The sequence below is a fragment of the Marmota marmota genome, unplaced genomic scaffold, assembly GCF_001458135.2.
Source record: "Marmota marmota marmota unplaced genomic scaffold, marMar, whole genome shotgun sequence".
In the NCBI taxonomy this organism is placed as follows: domain Eukaryota; kingdom Metazoa; phylum Chordata; class Mammalia; order Rodentia; family Sciuridae; genus Marmota; species Marmota marmota.
The window spans coordinates 4,469,740-4,494,456 of NW_026000093.1; the positions used below are offsets into that span (position 1 = coordinate 4,469,740).

The following is a 24,717-nucleotide window of genomic DNA, read 5'->3' on the forward strand; positions in this document are numbered from 1 at the left end:
AAAATATATATATATATATATATATATATATATATATATATATATATATATATATATATATATATATATAACAGGAACAGAAGTCATTGGCAAGGATGTAAAGAAATTAGATTACATACCACGGGTGAGGTTATAAAATAGTATAGCCATTCTGCAAAGGATTTTGAATTTATTTTTTAAAATGTAAACATGCCAACTACCAAATAATACAGCAATTGCTCTCTTAGGCACCTATCCCTGAGTAATTAAAAATTTAAATTCACATAAAAACCTGTACATGGATCTTTACAGCACTTTTACTTATGATAGCCCAAAGCTGGAAACAACCCAGATGTCCTTCAACAAGTGAATGATAAAACAAATAGCAAATTATCCATGCCTTGGAGTTCTACTACAGAACAACACAAAGGACAAAATACTGATATATATATGCATTCTGAATGAACCTCTAGATAATTATGCTAAGTAAAGAGCCAATCCAAAAAGATTATGTACTCTATGATTTTGTTTATATAAAATTCTTTTTTTTTTCTTTTTTTCTTTTTGGTACCAGGAATCGAATACAGGTGTACTTAACCATTAAGCCACTTCCCTACCTCCTTTTATTTTTTTATTTTGAGACAGAGACTCATTAAATTGCTTAGGGCTTCCCTAAGCTGCTGAGGCTGGCTTTCAACTTGTAATCCTCCCGTTTCAGCCTCCGAAGTTGCTGCTGCATGCACCACTGCACCCAGCTCACATAAAATTCTTGAAACGACAAAATTATAGAATTGGAGAACACATTGGTACTTGTCAGGGTTTTGGGAGGTGAGAAATGTGAGAGGGCAAGAAAATGGGCGGGAGAGGGGTGTGGTTTTGAGAAGGACAACATAGGCGATTCTTGCAGGGAGAGAAACTGTATCTTGATATACTGATGTCAATATCCTGGTTGTGATATTGTTTTGAAAGATGTCACTGCTAGAAAAGGACAAATGGGATCTTTTGTGTTATTTCTTGCAATTGAATGTCATTGTACAATTATCTCAAAATTACAGGTTTAAATAAAATTAATCAATGACATGAACATACGTGGAAATAATATTCAACAACAGTGCACATTGCTTAAGGATCCCAGGGAAACTGATTCAGCCAGGAACTTCACGCATCTAAACCTCACATCCTAGCCTCATTATTTGACTTCCTTTATCTCCAGCCACTTTGACCTCCTGTCACACAGCTTCTCATTACCATGGACTGTGCCACTGCTTATAATATCTTGGAAATATCTAATTCCACACCCTAGAGCAGAACTCTTTTCTCTACTGCCCTTTCATTTCCTCATTTGACTTCATGTAGACTTCTAAGTCTTTTCTGCAAAAAAAAAAAAAAAAAAAAAAAACTTTAGGAAATAGCTAGGTGTGTAATCCCAGAAGCTCAGGAGGCTGAGAAGGGAGGATTTCAAGATCAAAGCCAGCTTCAGCAATTTAGCAAGGCCCTAAATAACTCAGTGTAACCCTGTCTCTAAATAAAATACAAAAGGGGCTGGGGATGTGGCTCAGTAGTTAAGCGCCCTTGGATTCACTCCCCAATAGCCCTCCCCCAAAACATAAAAACTGTAAGAAAGGGCATTTTTCAAGATGAAAGGTTCCCTTTAAAATTAAAAAGAATTTCACCTTATACATCTACAGTATTCCCCTGAAAGTATAGAAAATTAACATTTTTTTCCTAAATTGTACTATCTTTGCTCATTTTTAAATTTTTTTTCCTTAATTTATATTCTTACTGATTTAGGGAGTTCTTTGTATATTTCAGATATCAAAGAACACTTGTTAGTTAAATATGTTGCCAAAATCTTCTCTTTGTGACTTATGAATCAAAGGTCTGAACATTAATCTTTTCTTTTATGCTAAGAGGGTTATAATTTGTTTTGCAGATAAATTTTAGTTGTTATTCAAAAAGAGTTAAATATCTGTTTTAGATTTTAGAGTCATTTTTTAATCTGGAATTGATTTGGGGATATAGGGTGGAGTGAGGACATACTTTTGTCTTCCCTGTGAACAACCAGAACAATTCACTGAGGATACCTAGTTTCTATAGTCATGCACAACACCACTGCTGCCATCAATTGAATTGACGTCTGCTCAATTGGTCTAGTCATCTCTGGGCCAGTAGTAAAATATGTAATTTCTAATAGATATATAATAATCTTAGTTATTCTTGGATCTTTCTTTTTTCATCTGCATTTTAGAATCATCCCTTCATCTCCCACCAAGAACTCTTTTAGGATTTTATCTGGAATTGCATTGAGCTATAAATTAATATTGGAAAAATTAACATTTTTTGCAATAGTAAGTCTGTCTTCTTCAATTTCTTGTACTGACATTTTATCCTTTTTCCACATGGTTCTTGCACATCTTTTGTTAGATTTATTTTTAACTAACTTACACTTTCTTGCTATTTTAAGGAGTATCATTTTTTATAATAAAATTAAGCATCCTGCTTGTCACTGGCACATAGAATAGAAAACAGTTTGTACTTGACATTAGATTTAATAATCTTACTCAACCCCTATTTTATAGTATATCTGTAGCTACTTTTGGATTGTGTATAAGAAAAAGTTCTATTACATATAAGTAATAAAATGTTTGTATTCCTTCTAAATTTCTAAGATTTGCTGTTATTTCTTGCCCTTTTGTACAGGCTAAGATATTCCCTTATAACATTAGACAAATACAGTCTACTTTCTAAGTTTAAAGGGAATATTTTTAACATTTCACCTTGAAAAGCATCCTTTCCTATGGTCTCTTTTTTCATAAAAAGAGTTTTTATTTGTTCACTTTTATATTGCTAATATATTTTTTCTAAACAATGAAGAGATGGCAAATTTAATCAAACTTTTCTCTGCATCTGATGATAATCAATCCTCCATTAACCTAGTAATGTCTATAAGTTCTGTTAGATATTTTCTGTTGAGATCATTCAGAACTTTTTTCTCATAATGTCCTTAATTCCTATTGTTGGAAGATTTGATACTTTTACAATTCTAAATTTACAGTTACTTTTCTTGAAACACTTTGAAGACTTGGTTCCAACATCGTCTGACACCTATTGCTGCTGACAGCAATGTAAATTATTCATATTTAGCAATATGTCATTTATTCTGCTTAATCTATACTGCTTCATCCTAGCCTGGATTTATGTTTTCTTGGTTCTAGTTATGTTGGCTAAAAGCTCTCCAACATTGTCTACCTTCCCTTTCTACTATCTTGAGACTGAGAACATCCATTTCTGTCCTCTGTGTGTTTTCAGTTTGTTTGTATATCTTACACTTTCAATCTAGTTCACTGATTTTTTTCCCCTTAAGCATGCCTAATTTGCTACTTAACATATATTTAAAATTTTTTTCATGATGTTGTCTTTTATTGAGAAAACTTGTGTTATCTTAACTCTTTCATGTTTGTTACTTTCCAGTTGTCTCCTCATTTTTTTAAGAGAGAGAGAGAGAATTTTAACATTTATTTTTTAGTTATCGGTGGACACAACATCTTTGTTTGTATGTGGTGCTGAGGATCGAACCTGGGCCGCACGCATGCCAGACGAGCGCGCTATCACTTGAGCCACATCCCCAGCCTCTGTCTCCTCATTTTTATGATAAATTTTATTTTCTTAAATGTTTCAGATGTCATTATAACAGATCTTTTTATTCTAATTCATAAAATCCTTAAGCTTATCTATTTATTGATAAAATTACTCATTACTCATTCTTATGTTTGCATTGTTTATTCTCTTGGGTGTGTCGTACCCTTTGTTGATTTGATGTACTCAATCTTAGGCAAATTCAAGTCCTAAACATAATGCTTTTCTCCATATGGGTCTGTGTTAGCTTCTCTTGTGAGCCCTCTGTTGTCCACACTAGCTCGCCTGCCTCGTTCAGAAGGCTGTGACCGTTTGCATTCACCACCTTGCCACTCCTCCAAATCTCCCTGTCTATGCTGCAGTCATGACAGGCAATGGCCTATTTGTGTCACCTTTCCTTTTGTGCACATATACTTCTCAACATTCTGATTTTGGATCAGCCAACTTTTTTTTTTTAATTTCTTTTTGGTTGAAATAACTTCAACTTACTTTCTGCCAGCCTAGTTATGCAGTATAATAAATCACATTTTTAATGTAGGAAATATTTTTTTTTTAATTTGATAACAGAATTTTTCAGAGATTCTATTCCTTTGACAGCCAGAAGCCCCATTCTAATTAACTATAATTTATGCAGCCTGGGTTCTTGCTAACTGCTCGGATAACTTGCACCTCACAAAAGGATTTTGCCCATTTGTATCCGTTTGCACTCTCCTTCCCGTGATGAGCCGTCCACAGAGCTTTCCTGAACATTTCTCAGGGCTTATATGTCATGACTTGACTTCTTCACACTTCTAAGACCACTTCTCCCTCTTGTGCAGGATTTGACATTTCCTCCTTTATTCAGCTCTCAAGACAGGAAATTACTTAGGGCTCCACTTCTTCAATCTCTCCTCCTTCTCTGCCAATTTTTTAAACATTACCCAATTGCAGTGATTCCCACACGTACATTCTAGCCAAGGCCTCTATTTTGAAATACAGATTTCTATTCCCCACTGATAATTCAATATCTTCACTGGAAAATAGATTTATACCAAGCATGTCTAAAAATAAATGCTTGGTTTTGCCCCAAATTCTAGGAACAGAAGCTAGCAGACTTTGAGTGCCTAATTTCAGCCCCTGTCTCTAAGGCATCAGTGGTATCTACTTCTCTTAATTTTTTCTTGAATAACCCATCCTTCTTTTACCCACATCCCCAGACTCATCCAGAGACACTCTCTCTTTTGCTCACTAAATTACAGAAACACTGCTCTTTTCCCAGGACTTTGAAACATACGATATTCTGTCTCTTCTCAAAGATGTCACTCTTCTTTGCGTCCATCTGTGATGTGTTTCCTCGTACAATCTTTGGACTAAACTCTATTCATCCCTTAGCAAACATGTTAAATCTTACTTCACCCAAGTCTCTGCTCAAATATCAAGTCCTTACAGTTACTTCCACCACTTTCTCTAAATGGCATCTCCTGATGCATTTGTTTTGCTCCCCCCCAATCTTTATTGGATCCTTCATCACAGTACGATATATTTAAATTGCTTCAGGGATTGGAAAAGAAGGCAAAAGGACTGGGGTTGTGGCTCAGTGGTAGAGCACTTGCCTAGCATGAGTGAGGCACTGGGTTTGATCCTCAGCACCACTTAAAAATAAATGAATAATTAAATAAATAAAGGTCCATCTACAAGTAAAAAATATTTTTAAAAAAGAAGGAAAGAAGGGAAAAAATGCTCTTTATAATCTCATAGATAAAATGGTTCCATCTGTCATAATTTTTTCTTGAATTCACTCACTCTTCCCACTGTTGTGATCCCAGTTCAGGTCAAGTGACTAGTTTCTTACTAGTTTCTAGGGTTTCTTCACTAGAACCTTTCCTGTTCACTTTGGGTTGACTTATATTCTAAAACATGGATCTGATCAAGACTCAATAGTTACGTAGCATGAAATCAAGACCTATTCCAGGTCTAATACAACCAACTGTTCAAACGACTTCCTTCCACTTGGGCCTTGCTATTCATACCCTTCACATAATCTGCTACAACACTTATACCTCTATTCTTTAAAACACTTGTTTGTTTACTTCCACATTCATGAATATTGCTCATAATATTTTCTGGGCTATGGATATTTGATGGATGTATCAAATACTTCTACATGTGTCCGATGATATACTCTAATTAGATTAATAAATGGCATATTCTAGCAGTATTTGGTTAGACTAAATGGTATACTCTAATGCTCAATTCAACAGGGACACCTCAGAGAGTGGAAGAAACCTCCTTAGGGAAGATCAGTGGCTTCCATATTGAGATGTGAAGGCTGACAGGAGACGGACAACTGAAAGATGTGAAAATGGGGCAAAAGGAAGATCAATCATTGTAAATCGATATCAATATCAATATGTCAATCAATATGCATCTGCATATTATATCTTATTTGATTAATATTTGTTCATTTAATATCACTTACATTTTTTTCAAACATTGATCCAAAAACTTCTGGTGGATGGTCTTTAGTTGAAAATCAGTTCAAAACCAGTTTGGAATATTCTTCAGAGCAGTTTTCGATATTTACTCTTAGACAGAAATGGGTTCGCCAGAGGCATTTCATATCCCTTCATCTTTCCATAATTGTATTTCAAAGCCTCCCACTCATTTGAGTTGCTATTTGCACATTGGGATGCCAATGCTAACTTCTCCTTTCATCTCAATTTCATTTAAAAATGAACATTTAAGCTGGGCGTGGTGTTGCACTCCTATAATACCAGCAGCTCAGGAAGTGAAGGCAGGAGGATCACAAGTTCAAAGTCAAGTCTCAGCAACTTAGGGAGGTCCTAAGCAACTTAATGAGACTGTCTCAGAAAAAAAAAAATGTGGGTTGGAGATGTGGTTCAGTGGCTAAGTACCTCTGGGTTCAATCCTAGTACCAAAAAAAAAGCATTTAATGTCTAAAATAGAGGGGTAAAATAATTAATAATAGACAATACATCAATACATAGTAGTAACTTGATATACTCATGTGTTCATGTTTATTGTGAACAGTTTGGCACTACTCATGTTTCTTTTTATGCTTACATTGCTATATAGGGCTAAACTTTGTTTCTACTTATCATATGTTCTTATCTAAATATGTGTTACCTCTGAATTTAGAACTACTACATCAAAACAAATTATGCAGGACTTGTAGAGAAACTTAGGAAATTATATCAAGATGCGAAGAGTGCAGAAAATGTAAATTAGTCTCTATATATGTGAGCCAACAACCTCAGCCCCATGAAATGACTTTTAAAGAAAACATGATTGCAATTACTATTAATAAAAATAAAATTTTAATGTAGAAAGAGAAGTTCTACAGAAGAAGAAAAGTATGAAATTATTGATTTCTTAGATCCTAAAAAAAAAAAAAATTGTTTAAGTAATGGGGTTTCTGCTGGGTGTTTTGAAAACATGGGAAGAGAGAATCTCTTTAGGATGTGAAAATGAATCTTGGCACTTATTACCTTTGGGCTTTACGGTCAGGTGGACAGACACCTTTCTCACCCCCAGTGGACTGACTGCTTGGCATTCATATTGACCTTCATCGTGTTGTGCTACACGGTCAATTCTCAGAGTGCCAGAGGAAAGAACTGTATGTCGGCCTTCCACAGGGAGCCGTCTTCCTGCAAAGAGGAAAAGCAAGTACTCTGTATTGCATTTGTATGACTCAAGGAGCGAAAGGCCAGAACTGCATGACTGTCCTAATAAAGGCTGAGATCCTTCTTTCAGGAAATCCTTGGGGTGTGAACTAGGATGGCTCCTTTCTGTATCACATTCCCCAAAATATGGCATGAGCCTTGTCCTGACCTCCCCCAACCTCCGCCACCGTTGAAGCCAGAATTAGGCAGTCAGTATAAATAGGTAAATTGAGTCAGGTCAGATCAAGGAGGCCAATTTTGAGTGAGTCCAGCAAGTTGGAGACTGTCCCCTGAAGGATTCAAATGTTAATTCCTTCAGAGCCCTTCCTCCACCCTTATGAAGAACCTGTTGCCAAGGTAACCAGTCCCAGGAATTGTCCCTCCCTTCTACAGGGAGTTATTAAAGTTGTTAATTAATGTGTCCTTGGCTGCTCCATCCTGCCCTTCCCCCTTCAGCCCACCTGTTTCCCACCTTTTGGCCATCCCACCGAGCACTCCTGGGCCTAGTCACATACACTGTAGGGAGAAAGATGAGGGGAAGAGGGCAGGAAATAAAGGAAGCCTAGGACTTATAAATAGGGCAGAACACCTTGCTTCTGGGGATACCAGGTATAGCCCCCTTCTCCATCCTGGGAGAAGTCTATGTTACCCCTTTTTAAATAAACCCTGCTTTTATGCTTGCCTCAGCCTGCTTCTCTAATGTTCAAACTTCAACATGTGGGGGAGGAGAACTCGTCACCGATAATCCGCAGGCAGTATCACTGTATTGCAAGGATTTATCATCTCCCACCAGGAAAATAGCTTGGCCTCTTTATGAATCCCCTCACCTACCTGCTTGACTCCTCAGTTTTAACCACAATTAGAATGGAAATTTCAGAACGAGTCTGAATACTAATATAATTTTCAAATACCTCTCTAACATTGGTTCATCAAATGTATACAATATTGAGAATATAAAAGGATTATGGGAAAAGAATACTTAAAATGCTTAGGCAGCATACCAAATGTGGTATTTTTGTGACACTCCTGCTGATAACCCTCAGAGCCACACCCCAAGCCACCACTGTACTTCTTACCTTTGAGCTTACACTGAGCTTCTGGATCCTTCTCAACACTTTATTCCTCATGGTCACTAGCAATTAAATAGGGTTGTGATTCTCAACTATTTCAGTAAAAACTTACTGATGTCTTGTTACAGTTAGAAAAAGCAATAGCTAACTTTATTGAGTGTGCACACAGGTTGGCAGCTACTTGTTCCAAATATCTAAAATTTTAAGCATAGTCAGATCAATTCTTACAACCGTCTGATGATGTAGTACATTTCATCACCCCCAGCACATAGTTGAGAGTACGCTAATAAACAATGGTTAATTTACTTGCTAAATTCATGCAACTAGTAAATGAGGGAGTAGAGATGAATCTAGGCTTTAGGGCTCCAAAGTCCACCTTGTAAGCACTGTTGTCTACTTCTCCAAGTCCCAGAGCAAGAACAGAGCGGAAATTTTAATCCAAAAATTTCAAAATGCATAGACATATTTTGAATTTAACCTAGCACTTTAACTAATGTAGAAGCTAAGATTTCCAAGCCCAGAGAGTCTTGGTCAATCTCTCATCCAGCCCACTGTGCATCTTGTTGTACAATGTTCTCAGGTTCCTGAAGAGTACCTGGTCCCTCTGGATGGGAGGCTGAACCCTGCCTGCCAGGCCCTGTACCCAGGCTACTCACACCTCAAGAACAGCGGCTCTATTCTGAAAGTTTCATTTAAGTTTAATAAGTTGGAGCTCCATTTAGCATTTTGTTTCATTTCTGATTTCATTTTGTACTAAAAGAATTTTTGGATTCAAGTTGAAGATTAATTCAAAAGAAATCTCTAACATTTTGCGGGCTAGCTTTTGGTATTTAAAAAAAAAAACAACACTAAACTTTCCAATAATTTTATTTTTAAAGTCTAGAATCTATGTCCCAGAGTAAAAGTATGATTTCAGGAAGGCCATACATTCAAATACCAAAACTTAAAACATCAGAAAATTTAAGATAGTGTTGTACTTAAAGTGTGCTGTTTAGATGTCCACAATGTACTTGTGATAATTAAACTATTTTTTGTACTTTCCAGAAAGAGAAGGTACTCATTTCTTCCCACAATCATTTATGGAAGTGCTAATACCTGCTTTGGTCCAGAGGATAACTGGTGGTGGGCGGCCTTCAGCTTCACAAAGAAGTTCTACAGCATGCTCCTCCAACACCACCTGGTCCATGGGGCTTCTTATAAATTGTGGTGGAGCTGAAGACAAAAGAGGCCACTAAAATCACAAATCATTTTGGAACATTTTAATAACAACTCGAGAAGAAAGAAAATATGTTTAAAAGTTGAAATATGTTTTGTAATTAGAATTAGTTTTGAGATAGCAACTTGAGGATAGAGAAAAAGAGAGACTGAGTTTCAAAAGAGAAGTCCCCAGGAGCCCAACACCTGGAAAACAGTAAACACCCAAGAACCTTTAAAATGCAAAATAAGCATTCTTCAGCAACCCAGACCTTTTCCTTTGCCTGTACCCTTGGTTTATGTGCTTTCCTGCAAAAGAAACAATGTACAAAAGTGCAAGCAAAGAGAAAACTGTGCAAAATTGTGTTACATTCTGTCCTGACTCTAGTTCAGCCCCTACCAACTGTCCTTTTATAAATATAAATGCCACACACCAATGGGTGGGTCTTTCTTCCTCTGGAGATAGACTTCATTCTCCCTTGAAGCATATTCTTTGCTTTAGCCCCAAAACTCACTCTCAAGATGGCCAGCATTCTCCGGTAATGTGTTTCTTACTCTGCCCCAAGTGATGTCTCTCCTGTGAGATATCGAACTCTTAAAAATGTATCTGCTTTCTTAATAAAACTGTCTGTGTCTCAGCTGACTGGTGCATGCTGAAATTTATTTCTGTCACAAATTCCAAGGATCCCACATATCCTGAGTCGAGGACCCCCTTCTCTGAGAACTCCTTTCATGACATTCCCAATGATTTATCAGCAAGGATATTGAAAACAGAGAAGTGTTTGCATATGTTTGTGCCTGCTTGCAAGGAAACCAAAAAAAAAAAAAAAAACAGAAATAACCAATATGGACTGAAGCCAGAATGAGACAGGCAGTCAGTACAGATAGGTAAATCAAGTCAGGTCAGCTCAAGGAGGTCAATTTTGAGTGAGTCAAGCAAGTTGGAGACTGTCCCCTGAAGGATTCAAATGGTAATTCCTTCAGAGCCTTCCTCCACCCTTATCAAGAATCTCTCCCTGCTCCCACCTGTTGCCAAGGTAACCAGTCCCAGGAATTGCCCTCCCTCCTACAGGGAGTTATTAAAGTTGATAATTAATGTGTCCTTGGCTGCTCCATCCTGCCCTTCCCCCTTCAGCCCACCTGTTTCCCACCATTTGGCCATCCCACTGAGCACTCCTGGGCCTAGTCACATACACTGTAGGGAGAAAGGGGAAGAGGGCAGGAGAATAAAGGAGGCCTAGGACATATAAATAGGGCAGAACACCTTGCTTCTTGAATACCAGGATACCAGCTATGGCCCTCTTCTCCTTCCTGGGGTAAGTCTGTTACCCCTTTTTAAATAAACCCTGCCATATCTGCTTGCCTGGGCTGCTTCTCTAATGTTCCAACTTCAACATGTGAGGGAGCAGAACTGTCACCGATAACCAGCGGTATTAGGACCATTTCTTAGTCTTATGGAAGCTGCTTCATATCACTAGATCGTCCTGCTTATCTTTTACTAGCTGAAATAGACATATTTAAAGCTACAGTTCATATTTGAATTGTTAACAAAATGGTTCTCTCCAAATGTTCACATATAGAATAAAATTAAAATCAAATTGCTCTATTTATTTCAGAAGAAAAAATATGTTCTATGGAGAGATGCTCCTGCAAACACATAAAATCATGCTTTTGAAAAAGTGCCATTTACGTCAAAATTTATAGTCCCAAATATTCAAAATGTTTATAATGCTTTTATATAAATAATGAATAGCTAATAACTGCATATACCATTTGTAGAAAGGGATTCTGTTCACAATACTTTACTATGAAAAAGAAATCAGTGTGGCCATTTAAGAAAGACCCATAACCCTCAATAATATCTGAGTGGTGACAATTTCAAAAACTCTTTCCCAGATGACAGGCATAATCCCAGTACCCCTTGTTCCTGCCTGCCATCAGCGAATACAACAAACACGATGAAGTAAATACCATTTGACAAAGCATATTTGTTGCAAGTTTCATATTATGTGCAGATAATAAAGATTTTTTTAAAGGTCCTCATAAATTCTAATTAAGGTGCTAGACTGAATACCATATTATAAGATTAATTACACATAAGCATGAAGACCCTCAGGAATGCCTGAAAGCTATTTGTAATTGACTTCTAGAAAACAGCCTACAGACAAGCAGTGTCAAGCTCCTCAGTCCACAGATAAAGAAATTCAGACTAGAGGAGTTTGAATTGAATTTCTCTCAGTCAGAACCAGTAAGTGGCAGAGACTGTTAGAATCTAGGTCGCTCAACCCCCAGACTGATGTTCTTTCCAGAACATTACACTAACTCCTGAAATTACCAGGAATGGCTTAAAAAGAACAAAAATATTTCTACATTAAAACTTGAATTCATGACACAGTAAAAGAAGTATGTAATAAAAGTAGGTCGTAGTTAAGACAAAAAAAAGTAAAAAATCTACCCAGTGTTCTAAGTTGGGAAATTTGATTTCAGTTGTTTAGTAATAATTAAAATTTAGTTAGCCAGGTCTGGGCAAAAAATATTGTATTACTTCATGTGCTCTTATAGTGGGACAGACAAGGCTGGACCCGGAGGAATAGAAGGAAGCATGTTTATAAAGGCTGTGTGCAGCCAGGTTCAAAAAGGGGGTTTTTCCACCTCCATCAAATCATGCCTCTTAACCCTGAGTTTAGAAAGTTTCAAAACTTTATACCCAACGTGTAGGGGCGGGGCTCAGAGGCTCACAATCTGCAGCAGCCCACACAAAAGCAGTTTTTTCCAGAACAGTGGAATCCAGACGTGGATATACAATCAAGGACACTCTCTGCAAGAATCAGCACCCAGGACCTGGAGAGTTCTCCTTGCCTTCCTCCAGCCTGCTGGCTCCAAAGGACCTGACTATTGTCTATTGAAATACAAAGGCCTCTGTGGAGGCCTTGGATTGGTCTTTCTTATCACATCCTGCCTCTGTAGTACACCTCCAGCCTGAAAACTCTGCTGCAGAAATTCTTGTTGATAGTCTAAGAACAGTTATTTTGGGAGTGGGGGGTCTCTGGAGAAGCTTAATTAAGATTTTCCATGGGGGCAGGGTGGTGCCACTACACCACCATTAAAATTGCAATAATAATAATAATAATAATAATAATAATAATAAACTCAGGCATGATGGTGCATACCTGTGGTCCCAGAAAATCAGGAGGCTGAAGCTGGAGGATCACAAGTTCAAGACCAGCCTCAACAACTTATCAAGACCCTGTCTCAAAGTACAAATAAAAAGGGCTGGGCATGTATCTCAGTACCTTGGGGTTCAATCCCAGGTACCAAAAATAAATGAATAAAAATAAAAATAAGTCCCAAGATTCTGCATGCTAGCAAACAACAGGCAAAATTTAAGTAAACAAGCAATTTACATTTGTCCCTTATACTAAATGACCAACTGCCTAGATCAAAGAAGAAATTTCAATCTGGTGGGGAAGACAATCAAAAAACCCTGAACATTATTACAAAGGTAGGCAGTGAAGCCTGGAGGAATTAAGGTTGACCTTTTTGAGCTTTTATTTAAAACTATTGCCCAATGAATCCCACTGCCGATGCTAAACCAGCACACGTGGTGATGGAGGACCTTTCTATTTTTATTACAACCCTGCCCCACGTTGCAGGTTACTCATGACCGTAATGCCACATGAAAAGCATTTCTGTTTACACTGTTAAGGACATAGATCTTTTCACCTAAGCCTCCATGTTGTGATTCATGCCTTTTAAATGAAGCTTTCTAGATTTTTTTTTTAAGTTTATTTGTCATTCGTTCCAGCCATTTGAGGGAAGGAGGTGTTTACCGATGGGTAACTATGATATCTGTGATTCAGCATAACTGAACATTAAAAGAACTAGAGAAAACTGATAGAATACCCATTAAAATAACCCCAAAAGGGTAACATCTAAAATATTTATGCTCTAGGCAAATAAAGAAGCCTCTTTCATAAATGTATAAATGATTAATGGACCATTTTAAGACTAATTGAAAATCTTGATACACAGACCCACAAGTGGCACAAGAACACAGTTGCAAGTGACAAAGGACAAGGAGATGGCAATCTCAGTGCAAACTGACCAGTAAGAAGAAATGATTAGCGTTTTGTGGTATCCAAAAAGAGCAGGACTGTAAATGTTGTCAGAGTTTAGCTAAATATCAATTGATGCAGATGATCAAACAGAAAGAATAGGAACCACTTGCAAGAAGCTGGGAAGCAGAGACTAACATAGTGTGAAATAAAAGAGACTGTTAAAATGCAAATGTTTGACTAGACACTGGGTTTCTAAAAAACTAAGACTTAAAACATAAAATCACGGATCCAAAACAGAAACCACACACTATTTCTTTTAAAGCATTTTTCAATCCCAATGCATTGAAACAAATATAAAAATAATGTTTGGGTCCTTTAAAAGTAATTCCCCCTACCCACCTCACCTGAAGTTGCCAAAGACTACAAGGAGAAAAATTTCATTTCTATAATTTATTTCTAGAACAAGAAAGGTGTTTTCATAATATTAGCATTTCTACAGGACAACACAATTTTTTCTTTAGACATGTCAATGGAAACAAGAAATGATTGATCTATTTCTAACTGAAGGAGCTGATTCAATTCAGAAAACTTTCACTGAATGTAGGAAACCCAGGCTGGGTGAAGTTCTGCACCTTTAGAAGAAAATATTAGTCTCAATGCAGCCAGGATTCACCATCCTGAAGTTCCCTCAACTCTAGAACTGTACTAGAACTGCACTAGACAGTCCATATTTTAGACTGTCTTTGCTCTGCGTCTTTTCAGATCAGAGGTTTTGATAGGTAACATCTTATGCAAATCTGAAATTAATGAAACCGCCTAACTCAATTAAAATATGCATACTCCCTGAGATCCTTAAAATGGATCGTTGTGAATTTTTAGACTCTTATGATATAATAGAAAACTGTTTTGGATAGGACAGAATAGGACTTGTGGCATCTCTTTAAAAACATGAATTCCACTGTTTATGAAACCTCTAAACCAACAGGAGGATTGCACATGTGCAAACACACACACACACAACCACAACAACGAAAATGGAAAGGAAGGGGCAGCTCCAGGTTAAGAACAGAAAAACAACCGAAAAGCATTTCTTTTTTACAACATAATCACCCACACGTAGCTTATTCTCGGGGTTCAGAATGGCACTGTCACTGCGGTCGCTACCTGCTAAAGCCCTGAGCATATTCTCAGGCTATGTTGAGTAGACAGCTTGGTAAATGACTGTGAACCTGGGGCATAGCCTTTCACTTTCGTGGCTGGAGTGTCTTCCCTTTATCTGTAAAATATTCTGAAACACAAATATTTTTTGACAGTTTGCTGCCAGATTAATGACTTCATCTCTTTTATTACCAATGCCTGATTCTGGCATTTGGTTAAAGACTTAAGTTGAAAAAATGCCCAGCTTTTAACATGAAGCAGATTAGTTTTGAAGATTCTATTATGTCAAGAAAATAAAAGGCAAATAAAAAAATCTCTCTCTGCTGACATACATGATATTACTTTTCAAGTTGAAAAACAATTTTCCATATGTGACAGAAGGACCATTTCAAGCAGGACCTCCTGCTCCCATACCTTGTACAATGATGTTGGCTGTGGCGTGAACAGAGCCTTGACTATTGCTGGCGTGACAGGTGAATCCGCCATGATCCCTCAGGGTGATGCTCTGCAAGTGGAGTCCACTGGAGGTTTCTATGTGCCTGGATCCATCCAGTGCCTCTCCATTGTCCCTGGTCCAAGTTATATGGGGGTGTGGGTGGCCTGTGGCCATGCATTCCAAAGTTGTGCTGGTGCCAATTAAAACCTCCGTGTCCTGGGGCTGGATTACAAAGCTAGGCTTGGCTAAGGGTAAGAGGAAGACAAAACAAAATATAAGTAGTAACAATTAGGAAGGTTTATTTATTTATTATCTATTTTGCATTGTGGTTTAAAACTACCATTGAAGCCAGAATCAGACAGGCAGTCATTATAGATAGGTAAATAGAGTCAAGTCGGATCAAGGAGGCCAATTTGCCTTGCTCCTTCGGATACCAGGATACCAGCTATGGCCCCTTTCTTCCTCCTAGGGAGAAGTCTGTTACCCCCCCCCTTTTTTTTTGGATAAATACATTTTATTATTTATTTGTTTGTTTATTTGTTTATTTATTTTTGCATTACAATTCTCAATACACCTTTATACCACAATTTATCATGTCTCTGGTTGTATATAAGGTATGCTGACACCAAATTCACATCTTCATACATGTATTTTGTATAATGATGAGGGTCATGAAAAAATTCTCATCATCTCCAGCAATCAGAGAAATGCAAATTAAAACTACGCTAAGATACCATTTCACTCCAGTAAGAGTGACAGCCATTACAAAGACAAACAACAAGTGCTGGCGAGGATGCAGGGGAAAAAGGTACACTCCTACACTGCTGGTGGGACTGCAAATTGGTGCAGCCAATTTGGAAAGCAGTATGTTATCCCTTTCTAAATAAACTGTGCTCTATATGTTTGCCTGAGCGTGCTTCTCTAATGTTATACTTCAACATGTGAGGAGTAGAACTCATCACTGATAACTGGCGGTATCACTATTGCCTTCAAAATGCCCTTACTCACAGTTATCAAAGAATTAAATCTAAAATAAATTAAATGTTGATTTTACATAAATACATATTTTTTAAAACAACCTCTTGTATTGTAGATGCTGCAATGTGCTCACTGAATACCTATTCTTTAGGGGCTAAATGTCCAAGTGTTCCAATTTAAAAACACTCACATGCTTTTAAATACAGTTCTCCCAGCAAGATCCAGGTACTTGTCACTGGAAAGAGAGTTTCCTTCCCAAATAAAAGGGCTAAGACTAGGTAGTCATCGCTCTACCTCCTGTTACCTGGAATTCAGGCATGAGTTTGGATTATGGGAAGTTGCCATGCAACTAAGAAGTGGCAATTATAAGGGAGGAGGAAAAGAGGTCTATGTACAAAGGATTGAACAGTAGAAAAAAATATCATTGGTTTGCTAGGGTACTGGGGCCCTCTGTACAGATTACCTCTACACTACTCGTGGCAAACAATGCACCTACACACACACACACACACACACACACACATACACACTCGCACGGTATGTTTAAGCCATGTCAAGTTTTGGTTTACTTTCAAGCTAAGTGTATTTCAAATAGATTTATAAAAAAAAGCCATAGAATCTAGACTTCCATATACATATTCCACTCTTACTAATGCTTAAAAATTACATCTTTTATGGGAATCTCAAGCATAAAATAAAGACTAAGTTATTAAAAATGCCTAATGATAAAGTTTCGGATTGAGGGGCTCATCGACTTCTGAGATAAACATACCCTGGAGAATAGGAATAAGCTGAATTAATCTAATTTAATAAACAAGATTTAATTCAATTTTGGTAATCTGAATGTCTTAAATATATCAGTAAAATTTTAGGTGTTAGTAAAATATAAAGATGCACAAGATACCTTCCTTTTCTTGTATGTTATAGTCAGAGGACAGAGGAAAAAATAAATCAACTACAGTATAGTAATGATATTATTTTATCAAAGTTGGGTGCAAAGTGCCATGAACATGCTGACGGTGGAGAAGCACTGTCTAGGGAAAACTATTGTCATCATTCCAATAGGAAGAACCAGGGACTGAAATGGAACCAGTGATACTCCATGCACATAGGATAATGTCAAAATAAACCCCACTTTTATGTATAACCCTGATGAACTAACAAAAATATTTTAAAAGAGAAATATTTTTGAAGCAAGTCTGTGACAGTGGACATGGGAAGGAAGCTCTGATCTGACCCATATTCAAAGTATACTTTAAGACACCTGAAGAAGAAAAGACAGCAACAGAGGATGGCTCTGAGGTTGTTGAAGGACATTAAATATCCTGAGAGAGAGAGCAAACAGAAAGGAAGAGGTTTATGCAGGCAAATCTGTTTGTGGGATGTAAAGATTACATGTGAAGGTGAGCAGGAATGATAGTGTTTCAAATCTCAGGAAAAACAGCAACAATAGATTTATAAGTTTTAATTATTAAAGTTGAACGCTGAAGAATTCTTTTAAAATTGAAAGAGATCTCAAATGGAGGAAGAAGCAATGTGACCAGGCCAAACTTGAGGAAGAGAGGGAAGGGGAGGGCTATGGGGAACATGACATTTAAGGAGAAAGAAGAATGAAAATGTCAGGAAAGGATCAAGAGAAAGTGATGTCCCCAAAGTCAAAGAAGGAAAGAGATGGTGGTTTGGAATGAGCTACCAGAGCTGTCAATTAGAAGTTATTTAGAAACCATGAAAGGAATCCCCATAGTTGATCAATTTCCAACTCAACTGTGTTTCCACCCACCCCACCCCACCCCACCCCCACCCCCGCCAGGCACATTCAGTGAATTTTCTCCATTTGCTCTGTCATGATCTGATCTGTGTCTCTACCAACAATGTCCTGCTTCGTGGCTGCAGCCAACCCACTTTCTCATTATACCACATCATCCTGTTTTTTCTCCAGACTGCTACCAGAAATATTTTACTAGAAGAAAAATCTAATTTTGACCACTCTTACTACACCGTCGTGATCAACCTGAATGATCTGACCTGCCTTACACCTCCCCAAATCAGTGATTTTGGCTCGACTCCAGAAGTATCAAGGATTTCCATCTCTTGGATGCATCCTGCTCTGTCTCCCCTTACATCATACTTCCTTCCAAAATAATGTTTCAACTCTACTTATCTAACTATCTTTTACTTGTCCTCGCTGTCTACTTAGATGTCCCTGCTGCTGGGGACATCTCAAATGAACGTGACTCTCCAAGCCTGCTCCAAGGGACCCCCTCTCTCTCCCTTCATCCTGTTTGCTCCTGTTTGCTGTCTCTTGATATTATCAATAACCCCCAGTGATCTCAAATTCTTCATATACTGCTCCTTTTCCTGACTAAAATCTCAGGGGGTATACCAGAGCTGGCTCTTGAGAAGCAGCTGTTAAATTTTGAATATTCTGCAAGCTGGTTGTTAAGCCTAGCCCTTTATTAAAAGTTAAATTATGTAAACATACGATTGAATAAGTGTCATTAACATCGAAGTTCACAAATTCTGGCATTCATTATTTCTACTTATTTGACTCTATTTTCCTATTTTCTGTGGTTCTAAGGTGATTTATGTCTATGAATGTCTCTGTGGTGGAAACATTGCTTCATGGTGCCTACTGCACATCTCCTCCCAACTCCACCTTCAGTCATGCCATGTTGGTAACAAGAAATTGGCCATGGAAGGATTATTTATACCTTAGGTATTAGTCAATGCTGCAAATCAGAAAGCCCTTCCCCAGTGCTGGGTTTTAAATGTTTACTGGTAGAGAACTGTCCTTTATGCTTCCATCCCTCTCCTGACACATTGTAAAACTTGGTTGAAATACGGCTATTGCCTAATAGACTACAGGCTCAGAAAGGGGAAAGATGATGCATTTCTACCATCACAAAATGATACTAATAAAAATCTGTCTTAGTCACTGTGTCTGATTTATATATGCCATTGAAATTATGGCAGAGCAAAGCTTCTGGGTAGTTGAAGGGGTGTGAAATCTTCAACAATAGCTCAGTGGGCATTCAATAAACATTTGTAATGAATTCGTGATGGATAAAGGACAAAGACTTTCTAAAGAGGATGATTTTCCTGCCTGGGAGCAATTGGTTCAATCTGCCTCAAGATGTTGGAAAGCTAGATCGGTAATTGAAAGGCTAATTGGAAAATCTTGGAATCACATCTGTGATAAACTGGAAAATAACAGAACTAAGGAAGTAACTTAAAAAAAAAAAACTTTGAGGGCTACAAGTACAGATCAGTGGTAGAGTACATACCTGGAATGCACAAAGCCCTACCTAGGTTCAGTCACCAGCACCATCAAAAATAATAGTAATAGGGGATGGGATTGTGGCTCAGAGGGAGAGCATTCTCCTTGCATTCATGAAGCACTGGGTTTGATCCTCAGCACCACATAAAAAAATGAAATAAAGATATTGTGTCCATCTATAACTAAAAAATATTTAAAATAATAATAATAATTGATTATATAATTAAAAGTAAATAAATAAAATAGAGCTAACTTCAAGGAAAAAAATTCTCTAAAAAATGTACAAAAAAAAATCAGTGACAATTGTTTCACTTTGAAGCATTACCTACTTTAAAGAAGTAATCTAAGGCCATTTTTCAGTGCAAATAACTTTAGATACCTAATGCATTTGTATGAAGTTCAATCAGAAAATAAAGTTTTACCCGGAAGACTGTGGTATCTGAGCATGGCATTCTGTGTCTTGGCTTCCCCAGCAGAGTTCCTGGCCATACACTGATAGATGCCTTGGTCTGACTCTCTGGTGTTCCGGATCATGAGTGTCCCATCATCAAACATGTTAAGACGGGTGTCATCCTCAAGATCCAGTGAATTGCTGGAAATATATTATATATATTTATTACTTAATTCCATTCATATTTAACTCTATCAAACTTCTAATAAGATGGAATATAGAACATGTTTCATGAATTCTGATTAGCTGACTTATTTTTACAACCTTGATAATTCAAATAATTTTATTTTAAATTCCATTTTCTCTTTTTCATCTTGAAATAATACACTGACTACAGACTGTGAGTTAATCCATAATAGAAGGAAAGAAAATTTAAATGCCCTTCCTTCCTGAGCAGGGTAAATTTAGACACTGCTACAATCTCTCCTGTATGAAGATTACTTCAGCACAGTTTAACACCCCTGAATTACTATTTAAAAAAAAAAAAAGAAGAAGAAGAAGGATCATCATCAGATGGTGATATGTAAGCTTTTACATCTTCCCAGTGAGTCATCGGCTCTCCTTCCATATTTTGTAAATTGTAAAAGAAATGTCTGTATTCAAATCAACATGGCTCAAAGCCCAGTATAATTATATGACTAAGCATTAACTAAGCACATGGTACTTACAAGTTCTTAGTTATTAGGCCTTATGAATTAAAAGGGATCATTTTTTATATACTAGGAAAATGCCTATTATTTATTTATCAATTAAATGGATAATCCATTGAGTACAAGTAGGTTCAGACATGTAACATCATATTGCACTAATAATCAAAGCAAGGGAATGATTTGGGGTTTTTAAAAAAAATTTTTAAAAACAGCTTTATTGAGATATAATTCACATTCTATACAATTCATATGCCATTTAAAATTTACAGTTCAGTGAATTTTAGTATCTTAAGAAAGTTGTACAACCATATACCACAATTTCAGAGCATTTTCATCACCCTGAAAGGAAATTTTGTACCCCTTGGGCATTTTCTCATAATTTGCCTCTCCCTTCAACACTAGACAACCACTAATCTACATTTTGTCTGTCTGGATATTTCATGTGAATATAATCATACAATTTGTGGTCCTTTGTTTTTGACTTCTTTTACTTTGCATGATGTTTTCTTTTTTTTATTTTATTGACTTAAAAAATGACAGCAGAATTCATTACAATTCTTATTACACATATATAGCACAATTTTTCATATCTCTGGTTGTATATAAAGTATGTTGACACCAATTTGTGTCTTCATACATGTACTTTGGATAATGATGTCTATCACATTCCACCATCCTTGCTAACCCCCTGCCCCCTCCAAGGAGGCTGATTCATAGTGGGGTGGGAGGGGGAGCATGGGAGGAATAGAAGAACTCTAGATAGGGCAGAGGAGTGGGAGGAAAAGGGAGGGGGCAGGGGGCTAGCAAGTATTTGGGGATTTTTTAATCAATAAATAAAAAGATACTGACACCTAAACATGTCAGAAATTTTTACAGAATATCCTTTCTGATCAAGTTTATTTTTTTCTTTAAAAATATTTAATGATTATGTATGAGAAAGTATATGCAAGTATGCTCAGTACTAACAATGTATTAGTTGTAAAAAAAAGGAAGAAAGAAAAAATAAGATCTACCACCTCCATCATTTATCACTCAATAAGCATTTATTAAGCATCTACGGTATAGAAACACCCTTCCTGAAGGAAAATATTCATTTGAAGAATTTCTATTGCTCTCCCTTTAATTTGTTAGCTTTACAAAACCAGTGAGGGCCAGGTAAATATTTGTTCACTAATTTTAAACTGTGCCAACACTCAAGGAATTCTGGCATATGCAAAAAGAATAAAGCACGTTAAAAAGACTAAGAAATAATCCTTATTCAATAATTTTTGTCATAAAGATAAGAAAGAAGCAGACAATGACCATATTTCACATTTATTATTTAGGTTGTAACGGAAGAGAGATGACAGGCAATGTGTTCAAGTATCCAGTGAGAAAAGCCCAATGTGAAAAAAAAAAAAAAAAGTCAGGGAGAACTTTTTTCAAGAGCTTTGGGGAAAACGATGCTTTTGAATGACTTTGCAATGTAAGGCACAAGCAAAGAAAGTAGATCCTGGTACTGGATTTCCTTATAACTATAAGCTGCCAAAGCTTCTCGATATTGATAATGTGGTATAAACATCAGGAAGTACATTTTTTTTAAAATGTGAAAACTCCAAAGGATCACATATCATTAAACTTAATTATTTTGAATGTAATTCTAAGATTATCTAACATTGAATCAAATTAAGACTGTTTGAAAGGAGTATGCCAAGAATGGATGAAATTGCATTTCTCAAAAGATATCTAGTTTTCTGAAATTTTTTTATAAACCTCTGTACCACGAAATATCAAAGACTACAGGATGTGTTCATGATATCTAGAGTATGCCTAGGCAATGAATTCACCAAGATTCATTATGATAAAAAATGATATAAAATGGGCAGCAGCACATCACATCCATAAATTTAAGATGCATCATTTCTTTTCCTGGTTATATCCGTATTTGTTCATGTCGTCTTCATTATACTCATAAAACTTGTTTGCTCTTAAATCATGATGTTGCTTGAAAAAAATCAAAATAAGCCTTCATGGTTCAATATATTCCTTTCACTTTGTCAGTTTTATGCAAGCTGTATATAGCAACTGTATGTAAAACAAAATACAATGATGCAAAAACCCACAAAGGTGTATATAAGTAAAATATACTTAGATTTTTTTCCTTAAAAATGTGTAAATAAACACATTTGACTTAAATATGAAGTAGCAATAACTTTTGTTAAAGTTAGTTCTTAGCTGCAATGAATTACCTCTAATAATTAACCCTAACCTTTATTAAAGTAGTTCATTTATTAAGTGCTTTCTAAGAAACATGTGTAACTAGTTCCATGTGCCAGAAATATAAAAATGGAATTTTATCATCATACCAATTAAAAATATCTACCACATACAAAGCTATCATTAACCATAAGTAAGGATACAGTTGCAATGTTTGCATGTAATCTGCTGGAAATGTCATAATCATATACATGACAGAATTTACATTTCTTTAGAATGGCTTAGAATTTCCATGGTCTGGATTCTCATTAAGGAAAAAATAGCTGGTTTAAAGACCTCTTTCATCATGTCACTGTCTTGTTCTACATCTTCAAGTGACTCTCAGAATTTGTCAACTGAAAGCCAAAGTCATTAACTTTCTGGTTATTTTTCATTCTTTTGTTCCAATTCTCCTTGAGATAAAAATCTTTACTCTAGGGGCTGGGGATAGAGCTGAGTTGTTAGAGTGCTCGCCTTGCATGCACAAGGCCCTGGGTTTGATCCCCAGCACCAAAAAGTAAAAAAGAAAAAAAAATCTTTATTATATAAGAAGATCTACCCTTCTTCCTGAACCTAGTCTATATTTGTTTTTAGTTTTGTACCAGGACTCATCCTTTATCCAGTCGCTGGAGTGCTTCCCCTCCTCTTTGAAGGAGAAATAATTGCTCACTTAAGCAATTATTTAAAAACTTTGTATGGAGCGCTGTTGCTGGGTGCTGGCAATCATTTTACTTTTCTCCTGGGAAGCCTGAAAAGTTTCCAAAATTACCTTGATAAATGTATCTGCTTTGGTTTGAATATAGTTTGCGCTCTCCAAAACTCCTGTTAAAATGTAATCCTCACTATGCAACATTAAGAGGTTGGACCAAGTGAGACCTTTAAGAGGTGATTAGGGCTCCACACTCATGAATGCAATAATCCATTCATGTGATTAAGGGTTGGTTAACGGATTAATTTAGGAGTGGATCTGAGACAAAATCTCTAGTGTGTCTATTCTAAGAACTGGTTTGGCTCAGGCTCTCCTGTTTTCCCTGTCTCTCACCATGTGATACCCTGCACTGTGTCAGGACTCTGCCAGCAAGAAGACTGTCGTTAGGTGTGGCCTCTCAACCTTGAACCATGAGCCAAATTAAATCTCTTTTTAAATAACTTACCTGGACTCTGGTATTGTGTTATTAGCAACAGAAAATCAACTAAGTCAAGATCATTATGAAATTGATTTTTTGCTATGATTTGATATTTTGCATTCTCATATGTGGTTGATGTTGGTAAATATTCCACAGTTGGTTGAAATGTAGCACAGTTTAGCTTTTCATCATACACCCTCATCATCATATCATCATCATCAGTGTTATTAACTATGTTTACATATTCCTTCAAATTCTAATTCTTGGTCTTAATATTTTTAAAAAGTAATATTATAATTTCTTACCACAGTTGGGAGTGTGCCCATTTATCCCTGTGCTTCTCTCAATTACGTTTTATTTTTGATAGTTATTTTATTAGGTATGAAAAGATCATGGAACTTACATTCAGTTGAATTATGTATTTTATCTGATCTAAAATGATACATAATTACACTACTGCCTTAAAGCTCATCTTGGTTTTATTAATATTGCTATATCATGTAAATCTTGATTAATATATTATTTATTATACTTGTTTTTCAGCCTTATGCTGCTCAGTGTTATATATATTATAAGTAGCATATAGTTGGGTTTTTAAATCCAACTTTACAATGTCCTTTAATAATCTATTTATTGTTTTCACTAATTCTTTAAAAATATTTTCAATGAGTTATTTTATGTTTTTTCTTTCCCCAGACTTTTCCCTGTCTTTGTAATACTGTCCCTCTTTCTCTTGTGTTAAACTGATCCAGTTTTCTTTAAGTACCTTCTTTCATTCCCTACTATGGAAGAACCTTTCTATTTGT

At 36.5% G+C, this 24,717-nt stretch overlaps 1 protein-coding gene across 2 annotated transcripts in view; it reads right to left on the reverse strand.

Moving 5' to 3' along the window:
- The window catches only part of Pxdnl (peroxidasin like), a 488,149-nt gene that overhangs the window by 126,239 nt on the left and 337,193 nt on the right, over positions 1–24,717 (reverse strand). For both annotated transcript variants that reach the window (XM_048782891.1, XM_048782890.1), the window contains 4 exons: positions 19,871–20,040; positions 15,172–15,438; positions 9,443–9,559; positions 7,104–7,262 (listed from right to left, as the gene is read on the reverse strand). In XM_048782891.1, coding sequence (XP_048638848.1) covers positions 7,104–7,262; positions 9,443–9,559; positions 15,172–15,438; positions 19,871–20,040 — 713 coding nt within the window. The remainder of the gene's footprint in view (positions 1–7,103; positions 7,263–9,442; positions 9,560–15,171; positions 15,439–19,870; positions 20,041–24,717) is intronic.